Source organism: Geotrypetes seraphini, chromosome 1 (assembly GCF_902459505.1).
Source record: "Geotrypetes seraphini chromosome 1, aGeoSer1.1, whole genome shotgun sequence".
NCBI classification, from domain to species: domain Eukaryota; kingdom Metazoa; phylum Chordata; class Amphibia; order Gymnophiona; family Dermophiidae; genus Geotrypetes; species Geotrypetes seraphini.
Genome location: NC_047084.1, coordinates 494,875,109 through 494,894,336, shown reverse-complemented (window position 1 = coordinate 494,894,336; position 19,228 = coordinate 494,875,109). Strand labels below are relative to the sequence as shown.

The 19,228-nt window shown below is 41.7% G+C and overlaps 1 protein-coding gene across 5 annotated transcripts in view; it reads right to left on the bottom strand.

Annotated features, from left to right (window-relative positions):
• The window catches only part of CEP78 (centrosomal protein 78), a 160,466-nt gene that overhangs the window by 106,003 nt on the left and 35,235 nt on the right, over window positions 1–19,228 (bottom strand). For 4 of the 5 annotated variants that reach the window (XM_033927115.1, XM_033927098.1, XM_033927124.1 and 1 more), the window contains exons 4-6: window positions 18,405–18,477; window positions 6,009–6,112; window positions 3,928–4,102 (exon numbers count right to left, since the gene is read on the bottom strand). In XM_033927115.1, the coding sequence (XP_033783006.1) occupies window positions 3,928–4,102; window positions 6,009–6,112; window positions 18,405–18,477 (352 nt within the window). The remainder of the gene's footprint in view (window positions 1–3,927; window positions 4,103–6,008; window positions 6,113–18,404; window positions 18,478–19,228) is intronic. The other variant, XM_033927134.1, reaches the window with a different exon arrangement.

Sequence of the window (19,228 nt, the reverse complement as noted above, 5' to 3'; positions counted from 1 at the left end):
ATCTCAATCTTCGCTACCTCCTGATCCACCAGAGACCAGTCGTCAGACTCTCGATCCAAGACCCGCTCCGCCCACCGAAACACGGCGCGAGCGACCAGTCCCCCACAAATAGCCGCCTGGACCCCAAAGGCAGAGACTTGGAAATTTTGCTTAAGGATGGTCTCCAATTTGCGCTCCTCAGAGTCCCGCAAGGCAGAACCGCCCTCAACAGGCACGGTATGCCGCTTGGAAATAGCCGAGACCACCGCATCCACGACTGGCGAAGCTAACGTAGCCCGATCCCCTTCAGGAATGGGATACAGGCGAGCCATGCTGCGCGCCAGCCGAAACGGCGTCTCCGGCGTTTTCCACTGCTCAAGAATAATATCCCGAATATCCTGATGCATAGGAAAAGAGCGGGAAACGGAACGGATCCCTCGTAACAGAGGGTCCCCCACACGCGGAGTCTCCGGCGGCGCGTCCTCAAAACGCAAAGCCGAAGAAACCTGTTGAATAAGGTCAGGCAGCTCATCTCTCTGAAAAAGGCGCACCACGGACGCCTCGTCACTGGAGAACGGGAAACCCGACAACCCGCCGCCAGCTTCCGTCCCCTCCAGAGGGTCCTGGAATTCCTCAGAAGGGTCCAGGTCCTCCTCCAGACCGACACGTTCCTCCGACCACAAATCCTCGTCCCACGACACCCGCGGACGCTTGGACAAGAGAGGCGGCGGAGGGGACGTCACGTCAGACGAGAGAGGCAAAGCCGCAGGGAGCGCGGAGGAAACCCCACCCCCCGAGACCCCCTGGGCGCAACCGGGACCCCCAGCCGCCTGAAAATAGGCTTTGCATAATGAAAAGAAAAAATCAGGGGAAAAACCCCCCGAGGGTCCCAAGGGACTCCCTGCCACAGCAGGGGACCCAGCAGAAACCTGCCCCTGCTTAGCCAAAACAGGGGGAAGGTCACCTGAGGTGGAAGACAAAATGGAGGGGCCAGACAGAGAAGATGGCGTCTTTCCCGCCAAAACAGCTCCCTCCATAGCCTGCAGCGGCTGAGAGACCTGAATAGTCTCAGCCGCTAAAACAGGCAAGCCGGCATCAGCTGTCAAAATATCAGCTGAGAGGGAATCCTCTAAAACCCGACCGTCGGCGGCTCGGGGAATCCCTCCGTGGGCGGACGGAGAAGACCGGGCTTCTCCACCGTTCCCTGCCGACTCGCGAGGCACCATCGGCGGGGAGCTCTGGGCGCCTGCAGCCGCTGCCGACGGAGCTCCTCCACCGCACCGGCCTGAACACCGCTTGCACAGGCCGGCCGCGAGTGCCTCGCGTCTGGAGCACAATGAGCACTTTTTCCCTTTAGAAGTGCTCATTGCTCCATACGCGACCTAGCTGTAAAAAAGTGCCGGTTAGTTGAAAAAATACAGTAAAATACAGTTTTCTTAAAGGGATACAACCCTCCAGACCAGCACTACCTCAGGATTTTTTTTTTTTTTTTTTTTTTTACAGAACAGACTCCACAGGCTCTCGAAGCAATATGCCTTGCTTGATTTAGGGGGCAAGGCTTACTGCTGAGGCTCCTCTAAAAAAATATGGGGAGGTGGAGGAAGTGGGGGGAGGGACCCCGCTCGTGACCCGCCGGGTTTGACACCCCCGAGGTCGGACGAACCCCCAAACAGAGTCCGTCCAAGCTCCGTCCGGCTAAAAACAGGGACAATAAACCTCTAAACAAATTCCAACAGCCCTACCAAGGGAGATGGGTACAGATCACTCAACACCTGCTGGAGACTGAAAGAAGACTGAGGGAAATAGAGAGGAGGGGCTAGGATATACTGTCCCAAAGTTTTGTTTTCAGTCTCCACCTGCTGGTCATGATTAGATATATACCCAATCGTAAAGTTAACCTCTACTGGTCTGGAGAGTGCTAAAGAAGCCAGAAACTGTTTTGGCTTATGCTAAGTACTTGAAGATTTCTCAGCGTTGGTGTGCTGATCAGAAGGTGGAGCCATGTATGGCTCCGTAATCCTGTCATTCCTTCAGGACACATTTGAAAAGAGCCTGGTGGTGGTTCTTTCAAAGTGCAGGTTGCGGCATCTCATGCTTTGGAGCTCAAGTGGAGAAAGGATCCTTAGCTTCCCATCTTGACATAACCAGATTCATGAAATGAGTGTTGCAGCTGCATGCTCCCTTGAAACAACCACTCCCTACGTGGAATCTTAATGTTGTTCTACGGACCCTCTGTAAGGCTCCATTTGAACCCTTAATGCCTCACTGATAGATCTTATAGTCAAGACGGTTTTCCTAGTGGCTGTCACCATAAGGAAGGGTTTCGGCGTGTCGTGCACTGTCATGCAGAGAGCTTTCCCTCAGGTTTTCGTAGGCGGGTGTGTCTCTATGCACTGTACCTTCCATTGTACCAAAAGTGGTCTCTGTCTTCCATATAAATCTGGAAATCTGACTTCCGGCATTCCATGCCACAGGCATGATGAAAAAGGACAAAGTTTTGATATTCTGAATGTGAGGAGAGTTCATCTCCGTTATCTTGAGGTGACAAATGAATTTTGTCTTTTAGATCAACTTTTTTGCAGTTAATTAACCTTAGCAGACAGGGAAAGCTATAGATGGCGCATGTAGTGAATGAACAAGCAGACTTTTTTCATGTCATATAGATCATCTATTACATAATCAGCCCCCCAAAAGACCATGCATTCTCCTCCGAAGCCTGCTGCAGCATCTTATGGCAGGAAGCTGTTACCACTGCTTTCAAAGCCAGCTAAAGCCTCATACTGTCATTTGGGAACTAAAACCACTCTGTGATCCTGTGCAGCACATGGACACTTCTCAGGTCGACCACCCAGCATAAAACTGACATAATATAGGGATAGAAAAAAGGCCTGGGAATCCATAAAAAAAACTATTATCAAAAATGAGGTGTTTTGAGGTAGGTAGAGGCTTTTTTTTAAATAAAATTGGGAAATCTAAGATGGCCACCATGACAGCATTTTTGCACCAGAAAACAGCCAGGGAGAGCAATATAAAATTAAGAAAAGAGGTTTTTGAAGGAGAGGGACCCTATAGAAAGAGCTCCAGAGACCCTCAAAAGTCCAGTTCTTGAACCACCCCAATTTCCCATAGAAGTAATAGACTTTACTCACAGAATTGCTTGGTGCTGTGCCTGCAACAGCTAGATAATGGAGAAGATTTCTGCCTTAGACAAGCTTCTAGGATTCTTCATCTGCTTGTCTCTTTGGGCTGTCTTTTAAACAGGTTCTGAGAGCCTGAAACCCTCAGCCCATCTTTGGAGAGGGGTGCAGCCAGAATGAGCTACAGTCCTCTGGATCAACATGGGGTCACTCAGCCTACACACAAATGCCTGAAAAATCAGGGGCAAGTCCAGCTCCAGGGGAACACGCCCTGAGTTATCCAAAGGGGACCTACCTAGCCTCTGATCCACAGACTGTATCTTCTCCCAGGCAGAGCTGTCCCAGATATCCTGGGAACCTTTGTAGCACCATGAAACCTCAAAAATAATAAATGACATGCAGAGCGGAGGAAGACACCTTCTCAACTTGCCTGCAAAAGGAAAAACTGAGCAGCTGAGGCACTGCCCAGTCACACAAGGAGATGGTGTTGAAAAATGTAGATAATATCTTCTGAAATCCTTGTGGGTGAAGGTAAGAAACCCACTTGTCAAGACTACTGTACCCTTTGCGCTAGAATTAGCATTAAAGGGTTTTAAAAAATAGTTTGGATAATTTCCTAAAAGAAAAGTCCAGTTTCACTCTTTTGGGATCTTACAGATACTTGTGATCTGGATTGGCCACTGTTGGAGACAGGATACTGGGCTTGATGGATCTTTGGTCTTTCCCAGAATGGTAAATCTTATGTTCTTTTGTTATTCATGTTAAAGTCTGCCACTAGTGCTTTAAATTAAAAGCAACTTGTTTTCTGTACCTTTTAGCCACATGTCCTCTACAAGTGGTTCTGAAAGAGCAGCAGCTCCCTGATCACCAATGAGGTTGTTATAACTGAGAGTGATGCGTCTCAAGCCAGCCATGCAGTCAAGGTCAGGTCTTCTATACCGTAGACTCTCTGCCCAGGCCTCAGTATGTCTTTTGGTTGCCTGGTGCTTATAAATATTGTAGACAAAAAAAGAGAGGTAAATAGGTACAGAAAAACATTTTGGTTTACAGCAAAACCTCCAAGTTCTGAAGAAAGTTATTTCTGTACCTGTAAACAATAAACCTGTTATTTTTAGGTAAAAGAAAAGCCACATTGAACCAATTAGTCTGAGAAACAGAAAAGCCACAATGAAACAATTCAAGGAGCAAAGAAAGAAAAAAGAACAAACAAAGAAAATATAACAATGAAAGTAAAAAAAAGGGATGAAAACTGAACTCCAAGCATATAAGAGTTTAAAAAGGATAGATGGAGACCAAACATGAAAGGAGAGAAGAGATGGGCAAGGAAAAAGGACAAACTGGCAAGATAAACAAACATCTAAAACAGTGGATTTTTAAACCTGTCTTGGGGGATCATCAGACAATTGAGTTTCCAGGGTATCCACAATGAATATGTATAAGACAGACATTCATGTAATGAAGGCAAGTGATTACAAAGACTATATACACACAACAAAGTTCATGAAAACCAGGAGAAGACAATTGTTTAGCCATAGTCTACACTGTTAAAGTGTGTAACTCCCCACCACCACTACTCCCATACTAAATGTCAAAATTTTCAAAGAACATATTTTACAGAAAAATCCAGATTTTTTAGGCCCCCCCCCAAAAAAAAATCTGAAGATGAAGGAACCAATACCATGAACCACCACCCCCATGCTAGTTCAACTTTAAAACAAACAAACAAATTCACTCATCTGAAGCTTCCATAAATACTAAATTAGGTGAAACATTGGAATGGCCACACAATTTCTAGAGTATGTAAGCTTCATACTAAAAGACATACCGTATTTTTCACTACATAAGATGCACTTTTTTCACCCATCTTAGATAAGGATTTAAGTTAAGTGATGCACTTTTAAACCTTTTTCTATATACAAGCTATTTAAGCTATAATAAGTTATATTGATGTGAAAATAGGAAAAAATCTTTAAAAAGCAAAAAGAGAGAAAAAAATCTTTAAAAACATATATCTCTAAAAAACATATTGAGTACTTTCCATGTATTGGGAATGATGAAGAATTCCAACACCACTGACTCGCTTTGAGAAAGTGGAATCAGAACTCCCATTGGATTGTATAAGGTACTCTGAGCATAATTATTATTGTGCCCATCACTAGGCCTGCCTGCCTGCCACTAGGCCTCCCTGCTCTGTACCTTGCTCCTGCTCTACCACTAAACCACCAGAAGGGGGAGACAGGGTACAGAGCCTGGCAAGGAGGGGGAACAGGGTGCAGAGCCTGGCAGGGAGAATTTGGTTTAGAATGCTTTTTATTTTGTTTTCTTCCTCTAAATCTAGGATGTGTCTTATGGTCAGGCGCGTCTTATGGAGCGAAAAATACAGTAGGTTTTTTTTTTCCTTTTACTAAAACATAGCGCACACTAACAGAATTAGAGCATACGGAATGCTGCATGCCCTATTCTATACCTATGAGCCATGTTATAATGCACACTAATGTGCTAAACTCTAGTAAAAGGACCGTTAGTAGTTTGGGAAAAATTCATATTATAATTTTAGCAAATTACAGTATCACTTCTGCAATATACAGTAAATTCCAAAATATTTTGCCACACAATTTACTAGATAATACAGTAACACAGCTTCATCATACTATCCCAAGATAAAAGGGAAAAATTAAAAAGCAGATTAACAGAGGCAGCAGATGAAGAAAAGGAAGGGCTTAGAGAATATTTTTCATCTCACTTTACTCAGGAGTTTCATCTACTTTGTGCATATATTTAAAAAAAAAATCCACACACAAAAAAAATAGAGTCCTGTGTTTCTTGAAGTAAATGTCTAATTACTGGATTTCACTGATTTTTGCCAAGAAAAAGAACCATTTTGGTTTCTACCTTTATTAAGTTAGCCATGTGTTCTGCTCCACACCAGGTCAAGTTACAGCCAGTAAAATTTAGAGTCTTGATTGTCGTTGAATTCTTTATATTTTTACAAATTGCTAAGGAAATAAGGAATGAAAAAAAGAACATCCAGTATGCTTGAATATAAATTTTTTCAAGTATATTCAATTTTGCTGCTTTACAATGGGTCCTTTTACTAACCCTGCAGTAAAAGTGACCATTAGCTTACCCTTACACATGTTTTTCCTGTGGCAAGAAAATGTTTTTGCCTTGGCCAGAAAATGGGAAATTTTTCTATTTCCCAAATTAATGGTGTCACACTAATTGCACAATTAACATATGATCATTACAATATTACTATGTCAGCCCTTTCCGCCATACATTTTGTAGACGAAAAGGGCCCACATGCTAACCCTACTCTGTTAGCATGCAGCAATGCCCCACACACCAAGCAGCACTGTCATGTCCACACTTCATCCCCAAACATTCAAGAAATATAGGAAAGCGCAGTTTACGTACCCAAAAATAAAGCAAATTTACCACAGAACACTAACATACATCCTGCAGTAAGCCTTTTTAAGATGTAGAAAGGGCACGCTAGCACTTACCGCTGTTTAGTAAAAGGACCCCCAATATTTCCAAGAAAAACAAAACACACTCCCATCTCGCATTAAATATTTTTCAAATCTTCAATATACAGATAACTTTTATGCTGATAACTTACAAACTTTCAACCAAAATGTTTTAAATAACTATTTTGCTCAAAATTGTTTGCCCCTTAAGAAAGTAATAAAATGTAAATCAGTCATATGAGGGGCGTTCAATAATATCTATCTCAGTAGGAATGAAAAGAGATTTTTTTTTAAATGTCTCCTGATAGCTCCATATACTTCATCCACTTTTCCTGCAATGACTTTAACCCCTTAGAAAATAATTCTTCTGTTTAAACTTCAAACCAGGACATCACAGCTTCTTTGACGTCTTTATCACTTGAAAACTGCTGTCCACGGAGAGATTTCTTCAAAACTCAGAACCAGAAATAATCTGAGGGAGCTGGGTCAGGACTGTATGATGGATGGTTCAGCTGCTGAAACCCACATTTTCGGACGGCAGCCTGTGATTTTCATGACATGTGCACTGGCACATTGTCGTAAAGAAGCAGCACACCTACTATGAGTTTTCCTCGGCTTTTGTCCTTGATTGACTCCTGCAAGCATCATTGTATTGCTGATACTCTCCTGTGTGTCATGAACTTCAGAAACCAAAGTCCTTTCATCACACTAAAAAACAGTTGCTATAACTTTGCCTGCAGATTTTTTTGTCTTGAACTTTTTTTGTGCTGGGGGATGACTTGTGTTTCCACTGCATTGGCTTCATTTTGAACTCAGGATCTCTGTGATAGACCCAAGTCTCATCTCCAGTCAACAAACGATGAAAAAAATTCACTTGGTCTTCATGGAACATCTCCAAGTTCTCCTGACAGCACTGAAGCTTCATGGCCTTCTAACATGGCATCAGCATTCTTGAAACCCATCTTGTACTAACTTTGGACAAGCCCAACTTTTCATGAATTATTTTCCAAACTGTACCTGCCAAGATGTTCATTTCTTCAGCTATTCAGGAAACCTTAATTCGTCTGTCTGACAAAATTAAATCCTTGATTTTATTTATTTTTAAAATTTCTATCCCACTTACTTTCTTGCACATTTCTGTGGAAGTTGCTTCCACAGGCCATCTAGTGTGGGGGGGGGATCATCTTCAATATTGGCTCTCTACCCCACTTAAACTGCTTGCTCCAAAATTTTACTTTGCAGGATAATGAGGCAGACTCACCATAAATTAGTCATGCGTTCATGGATCTCCTTTGGCATTTTCCCTTCTTTTGTGAGAAATTTAATCACTGAATGGTGCTCCAAATCTAGCAGTATTTTACTTGATTCGCATGAGGACTCTCCTGACATCGTATCTTTTGGAATGTTAGCCTTGCAGTGAGCCGCAACTGTGCATGAGTAACCTTGAGACATATCACAACCAGTGTTCCCTCTAAGCTGCGCTGGCGTGCGCTGGCGCACAAAATATTGCCTCGCAGCGCACAATGTCACGTCACAGCGCACGGCGTACGGAGATGGCAGGGCGGCGAGAGGAGAATCGGGCGAGTTGGCGCTGGCGCCCGATATTTTTAGCGCACAGCGAAAAAAATTTTGCTCACAACACCCGCCCGCTTAGAGGGAGCACTGATCACAACATGCACAGACTTGTTTCTCAACACGCTTGCTACTTTCTTTCACACTCAGGTAGATAAATTATTTAACACCCCTCATATCAAGGTGGGAAGTGAACTGTAAAAATTCCTGTATGAACAAAGCAGTTTAAATATTAAAGTAGTCCTCAGAAGCAAGGTCCCCACTATCCTGAAGCAGTTTATACAAATTCTTCAACAAGGATTAAAAATCTTAACACATTTCAAGTGGTTGACCGTTTTACTTTATAGATTTTAAGTTTTAAACATTTTTCATTCAGAAAATAGTTTTCTTTCATTATTATAGGTATTTCAGGTCTCTCTATCGTTTCTCCTTTTCTATTTCCATTTACTTTTCACAATGTTTTCTCCATCTTCCTTTCTTTTCCATTTACCCACCGCTAAGTTGTCTTCATTTCAGAAAGCTCCCCAATAAATCTTCCTCTCTGCATTCCCTTCCCTTCACATTCGCTTGCCTACTTACATATCTTCTAACCCCTATTCCCTCCTCATGTATTTTTTGGTTCCCTTTGTCACCCCCTCTCATCCTTTTTTAATCTCCCCTTTCTCTTTCATGCCAGATCTAGAATTCCCACCCATCTGCTCTTCCATCTCAGGGCCAGATGCACAAAAATTGTCATTAAAATCCTATGGGTCACTATGGTGCCAACTGTCTGATTTGAAAACGGCAATTAATGTTCAAACAATTTGGCATGCAAATGAGTTTAAATGTTTCCCGGAGTTCCAGCATATTGGAGATTGGTTCCTACATTCCCACAGGTTTACACCGGTGACGATGGAAAAGGAGTATTGTGGCCCTGATCGTTTTATTCTCACTATTACATTTGACGGATGTCCGATTCCTGATCGATTTAAAAAGAGCTTACTGCTGTGATCCTTGGTGGAGGCATGGAAGTGGTTGATTAGGAATTTATATGGGGACCCCTATGTCACAGATCAGATACCATTGAGAGGTCACTCCCTTTTTATGCCAGGGAATAATGCAGCTTTTATGAATTAGGAAAAGGAAGGGTATGGAAATTGGAGCATGCGATGACAACAGAGAGGACTGACAGGTTTTATAGACTTGCAAAGGCGGGTTGGGATAGGTATGCTTATTGTCAGCATTTGAAATAAATGTTTCCTGGAGTTCCATCATAATCCCATCCAATTAGTCATCGGCGAAAGCAACTGACACTTGCATAGAGCCCATATCAAAACAAACACTACCAGCAGATATTTATTCTTTGTATATTTTTTTAGCATGTAATGACTATTAAACTATAAAAGTGCTCAGAGAAAATGGTGGTAATGTGAGACTATAATGTGGATCAAGCCCACTAGTCAACATCTCATATTCTCAATCATTGCACTTTTAATATTTTCTCAACTGTGCAAATCTTCAAAAACTTCAAGAAAGTAGGTGAATTTTCACTTCTCAAAAAGATGTTATACATTTCACCTAAAAGTTGTTATAGTTAACGCTCCTCTCGGGGTTCTGATGCGTTTCACAAGAAATGCTGCTTCCAAGAACCCGTCAAAGAAACATATCTTCTTGTGGTCAAGAAGTTGAAACAGTCTCTGCTTCACTTGATCTTAACGGTTCAAAAGACCTTCCATTCAGTCCACAGCTCCTTGGTCTGGTTCCAGAACAATGTGATCCCCAGAAAGCTCTTTCCGATCTGCTAAATCTATGTCTACGCTTTCTCACCTGGATCTTGAGTTTTGGAAGGTTTGAACAACCTGAGGTAGATCCGTCATGGCGCCAGTTTTCTAGCGCACAGCCCTCCCTAGTGATGGGGGAGTGAGGTTTCATGACTCTCAGGATCGCAGGGTGGATGTTATGTTATAAAATATTCTTGCGAATTCCTTTTTATGAATGGACAACGGAGTACACGGTGATAGCTGCTGTCCCTCCAGGCATTACAGGTTTAAAGCTTTTCCAGCCAGTTAGCAGATCCTATGGGGAGTTTCTGCGTGTATACACATCTCTGAAGTCCTTTCTTGGGGTGCTCGCTGCACATTGCAGGTTAGTGATACATTGTTCCTCAATGATTTTCTGAGTTGCCTTTGTGCCTGTTTCTCACTTGTTAATATTTTGCAGAGCAGATCAGTTCATGAATTACTTCTGTTGATGGGGATTCTTCCCTGTACCTCCTTATCATGGATTTGTTCAGGTTAAGTGCTTGGATTTGGGACTAACTGGGATTATTTACTAACTCTCAGGCTAAGGGGGTGGAGCATGTGCTGGTAAAGTTGTGGATTTCTGCAATACCCAGACTGGGGTTGGGATTGAACATGGAGGAGATGAAGTCCACAGCTCCTGCCCCCTCCCTCGGCACGTTACAGCACGCAGTACAAAAATCGCTGATCTAGTGCCCATCCAGCACAATCCATCAATGTCCAAAACCAATAGATTAGAGGCTGGGGAGTTCATCCCAATCGATTTTGAGCCAAATCAAGGGGATTTTGAGGCAGAACTAGAAGTTAGAAAAAAAGATTGATTTTAAAATCCAAGATGGTCACCATCACGAATTTGCACCAAAAACAGCAAAAATAAACAAAAACTGAAAATAAAAAATAGTGATTTGAGGTCTGGGGAGGTGGGGGACTGGAAACTTACCCAAAGAAACTGAAAAACAAAGTTTAAATCGATCCACAAGCCGCCCCCAAAGTTCCCATAGGAAATAATGAAGGTACACTCAGTCTATGTAGTGCCTTTGCCTGTCAGTGGTTTTAAAGCAGCTGAGTGGAGAAAAGGGACTTTCTGCCTCAGAAACAGCTCCAAATGCACAGAAGTGAAGATCTTTGGACTGTCAGCTGGCAAAAGACTAACTACAACCTCTGCTCCCACAGAACCTCAGCCACATGGTCAGGGGCGGGAAAGGTAGCCTGCGCCTCGAAACCCAAGTGGGTTTCTGTCCAGACACACATAGCCTGCGCTAGAAACCTGTGGCAGAGTCACAGACCAGCAGATTTCCATAGGAAGGGAACCCGGGTACTTGAAGAAGATAGCAGGTTGGCTCCACAGACCCACCAGAGTTTCTCTGTGAAGCTACAGTCCAGCACTGCGTCTTTTTCTCCGACAGGGGACCACCAGGGAGGGGTCTCAAGGCACTGAAGCCACCAAAACAAAACTTTAAGCAAAAAAATAAGAAGCAGAAGCAGAGCAACTACAAAAGACTTCTGCATGGACTGCTTGCAGAAATTGAAACTGGAACTGTTTACTAACTCTCGGGCTAAAAGGGTGGAACATGTGTTCAGAAAAGATGTAGATTTCTGCAACACCTGGACTGCGGGTTGGGATTGAACACCTAGCGTATAGAATCTGGAAGGGATGTAACAGAATTATTAATTTAAAGAAGTTATCCACCTCAATTTCAAGTCATTTAGATTGCAATTTAAGAATTGTATCAGAGCTTAAATCATGTTAAATTCTTTTACTTTTTGTTACTTCTTTTTTCTCCTGATTAATTAGAACACCCCCTTTCCATTTTGGGGTCTAAGAAAGAACTTTGTTTCCTAATTGTCATATTTTTTCTGTAATGGATTTTGTATTTATGTTCTGTATTGCTTGAGCAAGAGTGTACTTGAAAAGCATAATAATTTTTTTTTTTTAAAGGCAATACAAAACCAACACCTGCTCAACCAACAGCTAACTAAGTCAGAAGCTGGCTGAAAAGTACCAGGATAGTCTGTACAGACTATCCACCATCAACTTGAAGACAGAAAAATACTAAACAGTCTGTGATTATACACTACGCTTAAAAAGAGGCAAATCACACAGAACTACTTTTTTTTTGTGTGTCTCCTTTTCATTCAGATTTACTATACCACTTACCCAACAATGGAATACAGTGGTTTACAGACTAATACCAAAAAGTAACTATCCCAAATATCACAACTATTCCATTGGTCTGGACAAGGAAAAGTATTTTTGGAAAAGGTTTGAAAGATTCTGTTCCAAAATGGAACCACAGCCTCAACAGATCCCAGCTTTCTGAGGTAACAGGCCACTCTTACCCAATCAAACTTTCATACCACAATCTTCACAACTGACTGAGATTACACCTAAGTTTGTCCTTTCGACTATTCATCCTGGGAATAAACGCAGACCACAGAAATCTCTAAATTTTGGCTTAATTAACTCACAATCTATTTGCAACAAACATCACATTCTTCAACAAAACCCCTTGACATTCTCTATATTGCAGAAACCTGGTTATGTGATAGTGAGGAGGCATCTATTCCTTTCTCTCTTCTACCTTCCAAAGTATTAAGAACAATGCTGTATTACTAAAATGTTTATTTTATTTTTCCTCTATCTCTACCTTTCACTTCTTTATTACCCTCCAGGTATTTTAGTTAGATTGTGAGCCTTCGGGACAGTAAGGGAATTTTTTAAGTACCTTTCTTATTTATAATCTTAATGTAGATTTTCTGTAAACCGCTTAGAACCTAACAGATGTAGCGGTATATAAGAAATAAATTACATTACATTACATTCTTATCCTTTCTGACCCCTCCTGGCTATTCTTACTCATTCAATCACCGTACTGGAAAAAGGGGAGGTGGTTTAGCTATCAACTATAAATCCTCCCTCTCTGTGATTTCTGAAACTCCTCCAGCAATTTTGGCCATTAAATCCATTCTTCTTTAAAATCAATACTAATCCTGTAATAGACCTACTACTACTTTACATTCCTCTACCTATTAGTCAAAATAGCCTGATTCAAACTCAGTCTCTAATATTTGATTTTGCCACTCGATCTCAATTTCCCATATTAGGAGTCTTTAATATTTATTTGGAAGATGCTAGTTCTTCCATTACTCAAAACTTCTTGACTCATATGTCTGATCTTAACTTCACCCCTTTGTTTTTAGACCCTACTTATTTGAAAGGTCATATTATTGACATGGTCTTTATTCCATCATCTCATAAATCCAACTTTTCTAACACCTCATTGCTTCAAGTACCCTAGTCTGACCACTATTTCATTTTGACTACTATTCTTACCATAACCCACCTCCACCTTTATCAATTCACACAAGAGACTTTTGGCAGCTTAAAGAAAAACTAACATCTTCCATATTCCATGTTTACATTAACTCCTTCATCCAGGAAGACCCAGACAAACAAACAGAGATCTGGGACACAGCCTGCCATTCCCTTCTTGACAAAATTGCCCCTTTTCAACACGTACTATTTCTTCCAAAAAAACAAAAAAATCCCTGGTTCAATTCATCACTACTACTTCTTAAACGTCAATTACGCTCCTTAGAGCGTAAATAGCAAGCTACCCCACCTCATCTAATCTTGATAAATATAATAAACACCCAAAATTTTACAAACAATCAATTTGGCAAAGAAAAAATATTACAAAAATGCATCTCAAAAGCTAAGAACTCTTCGGCTTTATTCTCTATTTTAAAAAATCTGACATACTTCAAGCAAAGACAAAATATTAAAAGTGATTCTTCCCCCCAACCCAAAGCCTAGCAAACTTTTTCCAAACAAAAATTCAAATCATAAGGAATTCAATAAAAAATAAATCAAAACATGCAAAACAGACGGGAATACCAAAAGCCACTTATATGCAACTTGCTCTCACTTTAATCTTCCTTCCCTAAATGAAATCCAGCGCATTATGCAATCCTTAAACCCCAAAGGCTCAAATTCTGATTCCATTCCACCATTTATCCTAAAACATTATTTTTCTATTTTTGGCCCATTCATACTTAAATTAATCACTAAAAGTCTTTCCACATCAATAATACCATCTGCTTGGAAACATTCTATAATCTATCCTATACTTAAAAACAGTAAAGAAAGCATCTCAGACTGCGCCAACTACAGGCCTATTTCAAATCTTCCATTTCTTTCAAAATTAACAGAGAAAATAGTATTCAATCAACTATCCGACTTCTTCAGCTATACCCATGCTTTACACCCCAATCAAACCGGTTTTCATAAAAACCATTCAACTGAACATGCTTTGATAGGTCTCACCACTTCTATACAATATCATCTGGATCAACACAAATCTGTCATTCTTGTTTCATTAGATCTCTCAACTGCTTTTGATACCATAGACCATTCACTACTCCAAAGACTTGCTGCTGTTGGAATTTCAGAACAAATCTTTGATTGATTTTCTTCTTATTTTTCAAACCGTACCTCTGTAGTATCTTTCAATAACACATCATCAACTGAATTCAAAAATAAATTCGGCATCCCTCAGGGATCTATACTTTCCCCTCTTCTTTTCAATATCTATTTGGCCCCCCTACTCACTTTATGTCAATCCATTGGTCTTACCGCATACGCTTATGCAGATGATATTCAGATTATCCATCCCATTGATGCATCCGATCCCAATGACATCAGCCTCGTCAATTTAAAACTTGATAAGATCAGCCAATGGCTTTGCGATAACATGCTTTCACTAAATATCTCCAAAACTAATTGTCTACTCTTCCTTTGGAAAGAAAATATTCACTTAGCATCCCCGATCAAAGGCACATTAATAAACTCCGTCAATTCAATCAAAATTCTCGGAGTAATAATTGACAACAAACTCTCTTATCACCTTTAGATTAGCGCAGTTGTCAAAAAATTGTTTTTGGAAACTCAGAATGGTCAGGTCTTTAGCTAACATTCTTGATCCACAATCTCTTAACATTTTAATTCATTCACTCATAATTTCCAAACTTGACTATTGCAATTCTCTACTCAAAGGTATCTGTCAAAAAGACATCAGACGCTTACGGCCATAAAAATTATAACCAACAGGAAAAAATTTGACCACGTCACTCCCTTGCTGAAAGGTGCACATTGGTTGCCAATCCATCATCGCATTACTTAAAAAAAATTGCCTTAATCTCTTTTAAAACTATGGACGCCAAGGAACCTTCTTTTACTCATAAACTCCTCATTCCTCATGATCCTCCAAGAACTTTACGATCTGCCTCTCAACACCTTCTTTATGTCCCATCCTAAAAACATCATCAGTGCACGTGGGGCAACTTCATTTGCCACAATAGCCCCTACAATATGGAATTCGTTACCACCACATTTAAGGTCTGAGAAAAATCTTGATAAATTTAAAGGTGGTCTTAAAAGCTTCTTATTTAAAGACGCTTCTGAACGTTAAATGATTCTAGGGTCCTTCCATGCCAAATGCTGTTTATATATACAGTATTTAACTCTGACATGATCCCTCCCTTTTCCTCTTGTTTTTAACCTTAGTTGTTCTCTTCCTTTAAAAATTGTATTTCTCCCTACCATCCCCTTGTTTTCATGTAAGTACTGTTGTGTCATTAATAAATATGTTAATTGTTCCCCATTTTAATTTTTTAACTTTTAAACGCTTAGAATGTATGATTGGCATTTTATCAAAAATTTTAATAAACTTGGAAATAGGTTTAGGGAAGTTGTGAAAAAGGTACAGGAGGCTGGCAAGGATGAGTCCAACTATAGTTATGCAGGAGATTGCTGCATGCTTGAAGAAAAGAAGGCTCACACTAGCTCCAGGCCCAAACAATCAACTCAAAGGCTTCTAGCCTGAGACACCACTCTCCGGGATCCAGCACATGACAACTGAGAAAATCCACCTGGACAACCCACTCCCGCTATGTGGGAAGCCGAGATGTCCTGAAGATTAAGTCTCTGCCCATTCCATGAGAAGAGATGTCTCCTGTGCTAGCAGATGACTCTTGGTTTCCCCCTGAAGACTTGGCATAAGCCACCGCTGTGTCCAAGAGAACCCAAACCAACTTGCCCTGTAACAACACCTGGAAAGCTAATAAAGCCAACTGAATAGCTCTGGTCTCCAGAAGACTGATCGATCAAGACGCTTCCTCCAGGGACCATCTGCCCTGAGCCAAACGACCGAGACATCAGACTCCCGGTCCAGGACTCTTAGACAACGGAAACAAGCTCAGGCAACCAGACAGCCACAAATCACTGCCTGGAAAGCCAAGGCAACCACGTCAAAACTCTGCTTAAGAATACACTCCATCTTACGATCCTGGGAGTCTCGCAAGGCTGAGCCACCCTCAACTGGCACCGTATGTCTACGCGCAGGAGACTTAAAGGTATCCTTATCTCCCTCAGGAATGGGATAGAGCATGGTCAGGGACTGCGCCAAGTGAAAAGGCATGTCCTGAGTCTTCCACAGTGCATACACCACATCCCAAATATCCTGATGCATAGGAAAAGAACGGGAGGCTGACCGAATTCCCCAATGCAGGGGGTCCACCACACGCAGGGGGTCCTTCACTTCTTCCTCAAAGTGCAAAACCGAAGAAACCTGAATAAATAAGCTCCTTCATCTCTTCTCGGTGAAAAATGTGCACTATTAACACATTTTCACCAACTGGCATCTCAGAAAAACAAATGCCTGCCTCATCCCCCCCCACCCAAGAGGATCTTGGTGGATCTAACAAAAGGTCCAAGTCCTCATCAGGCAAAAACATGTCTGCAAATAAAAAAATCCACGTCCTACAAAATTCGCCATCACTTGGACGAAGATTTGGGGGTGGACAAGGCAGGAGCAGACGCCAAGAGTGGCTGAATGGGGGCAGATGTGGAAGGCAAACCCCCCCAAATAAAAAAAAGAGACCCTCAGGGAAGGAAAAAGACCCCCAGCCACTTGTAAGCCTTATACATGGCTAAAACAAAATCAGGGGCAAACACCCACTCCCCCCCAGCGGCAGAAGCAGGAGAAACATTTAAAACCTGTTCCTGTCTCTCTAAGACAGAAGGAAGGTCACCCGAGGCCTTACACAAAATGGCGGCGCTTCCTGATAAAAAGCCCACCAAAAAAATCTGAGGCCTGTAGTGACAAAAAGGCCTGAACAGACCCAGTTGCTAAAGTAGGAGATCCTGCTATAGCAGCTGCAGTGGTAAGGGAGTCCCCAGCACTATCGGCAGTAAAGGAAACCTTATTTCCCTGACCGTCAGTAGCTGGGGAAATCCCTGTGTGGACGGTAGGGGAAGCCCAAGCTTTCCTGCAGGCGACAAGCAGTGCACTCGTGAAGGGGAACCCTGCTCACAGGCACCCGAAGACGGCGAGGATACCCCTTCGCAGTGGCCAGAGCACTTTGTGCTCATGCCGGCTGTATCAATCTTGCACCTTGTTTGTTAAAAGTGCTCATTATGAAAACTGCTAGGACTAATAACAAAAGTGCCGGTTAGTAATAAAACCCAATTAAAATCAATTAGACACTTCCTTTCAGACTGGCACTGCCTCAGGATTTTTTTTTTTTATACAACTTTAGTGAACAAGTGAGCAGACCTCACTGGCTCTCAAAGCTATATGCCTTGCCTGAACTGTGGCAAGACTTATAGCTGAGAGGCACATCTAAGATAAAAACAATTTGGGGAGGTGGGGGAAATGTGGGGGAGGGACTCAACCAGTCAAGTGTGGCACCCCTAAGGTCAGACGTCCCTCAAGCTCAATCTGGCACCCACAAACAGGGACAAGAAGGCCACTAATCCAATCCAACAGGCCCTACACTAACTAAAGGAAAGTCTGCACAGGCTTACCACCTCCACCTACTGGAGACTGAGAACAGACTGATTGTAGATGGGACTGCACACAGCCCACTTATACTACAGCTAAAAGTCAATGTCTCAGTCTCCACCTGCTGGTCTGGAGGGACACTAAAGAAACAGGTTTATTATTAGAGAGAGTCTTGTTTATACCATAAATGAGTAGAAGATAAAATATAATTGGAATTCTGATGCTATGCCTGTTAATGAAGAGACACTAAAAGACGAAAGCAAAATGTCATAGCATCATTCCAGGTTCAAGTCTGAAAAATCAGGATCCTATTCTGAGAATCATAACTGAAATAGCCAAATTAGAGAAGAGGCAATAGACTGATGATGATGAGTACTATCACCACTATAAACAATGACAAGTTATGGAACCTCAACCTCAAAGTTATCAACCATTGCTTTAATAAATATGTTTATGTAAGATCTAATCAGTTTTTAATATAGCACCTAATAAAGCATTTCATTAAAAATTAGGAAAATTAGAATAAGGGAGTTGCAGTTCCTCTTACACCATAGAATACATGTGTTTAAAGATACATGCGATACATGCATGGTTATGACAACTGTGTTCATTTTTGGAACTCACTTTCTAGTCCTTCATCTCCAATTAAACAATATGGTAATGACAGTGCTTCAAGAGAGGAATTTTTACTCAATCCCTGTGGAAAAAAATAATTATTTAAACATATACTGAAAAACTGTACTCCTGTTATAGATTCAGTTTTCTAAATAAATCACATAACAGCCTTACTGGATCAGACCAATGGTCTATCTAGCCTAGTTTTCAGTCTTCATGAAGGCCAATCCAAGACACAAGTACCTGGCAAAAAAAACAAATAGTAGCAGCATTCCATACCACTGATCGAAGGCAAGCAGTGGTTTCCCCCATGTCTGTCTCAACAGTAGTTTATGGACTTTTTCTTCAGGAACTTGTCCAAACCTTTCTACATTAACCGCTTCTACCACATCATCTGCAAACGCATTCCAGAGCTTAACTATTTTAAAAAAATCGGCATTTAACGCGGTCGCTAAACTGATTTCTGACGGTTTAGCCTGAATGCATTTTAGTGGCAGATTATCAAAATGGCTTATGACGGTCTTTTGTGAGCTTTTCTAGCAGTCTCCGACACTGCCATGCAAATAGGCTCTTCGGTATTCAAACGAGCACTTTGGTGGATTCTTAAATATAACTGAGCCATTCGCCAAGAGCGGCATCTGCTTTTGGCAACAAAAATTAGCAACTGGTCCAGGGGTGCCAGTACAGTGATAGCACTGTGAAAAACACATCTCTAGCATGTTCTGAAAAAACACAATCCCAAATTGAAGTTCGGAAGAAGAGATGCCATCTCTCTCCTACCACATCGACACTGACCAACACCCACACCAACTCCCCTCCGCAGTGGGAGAGTT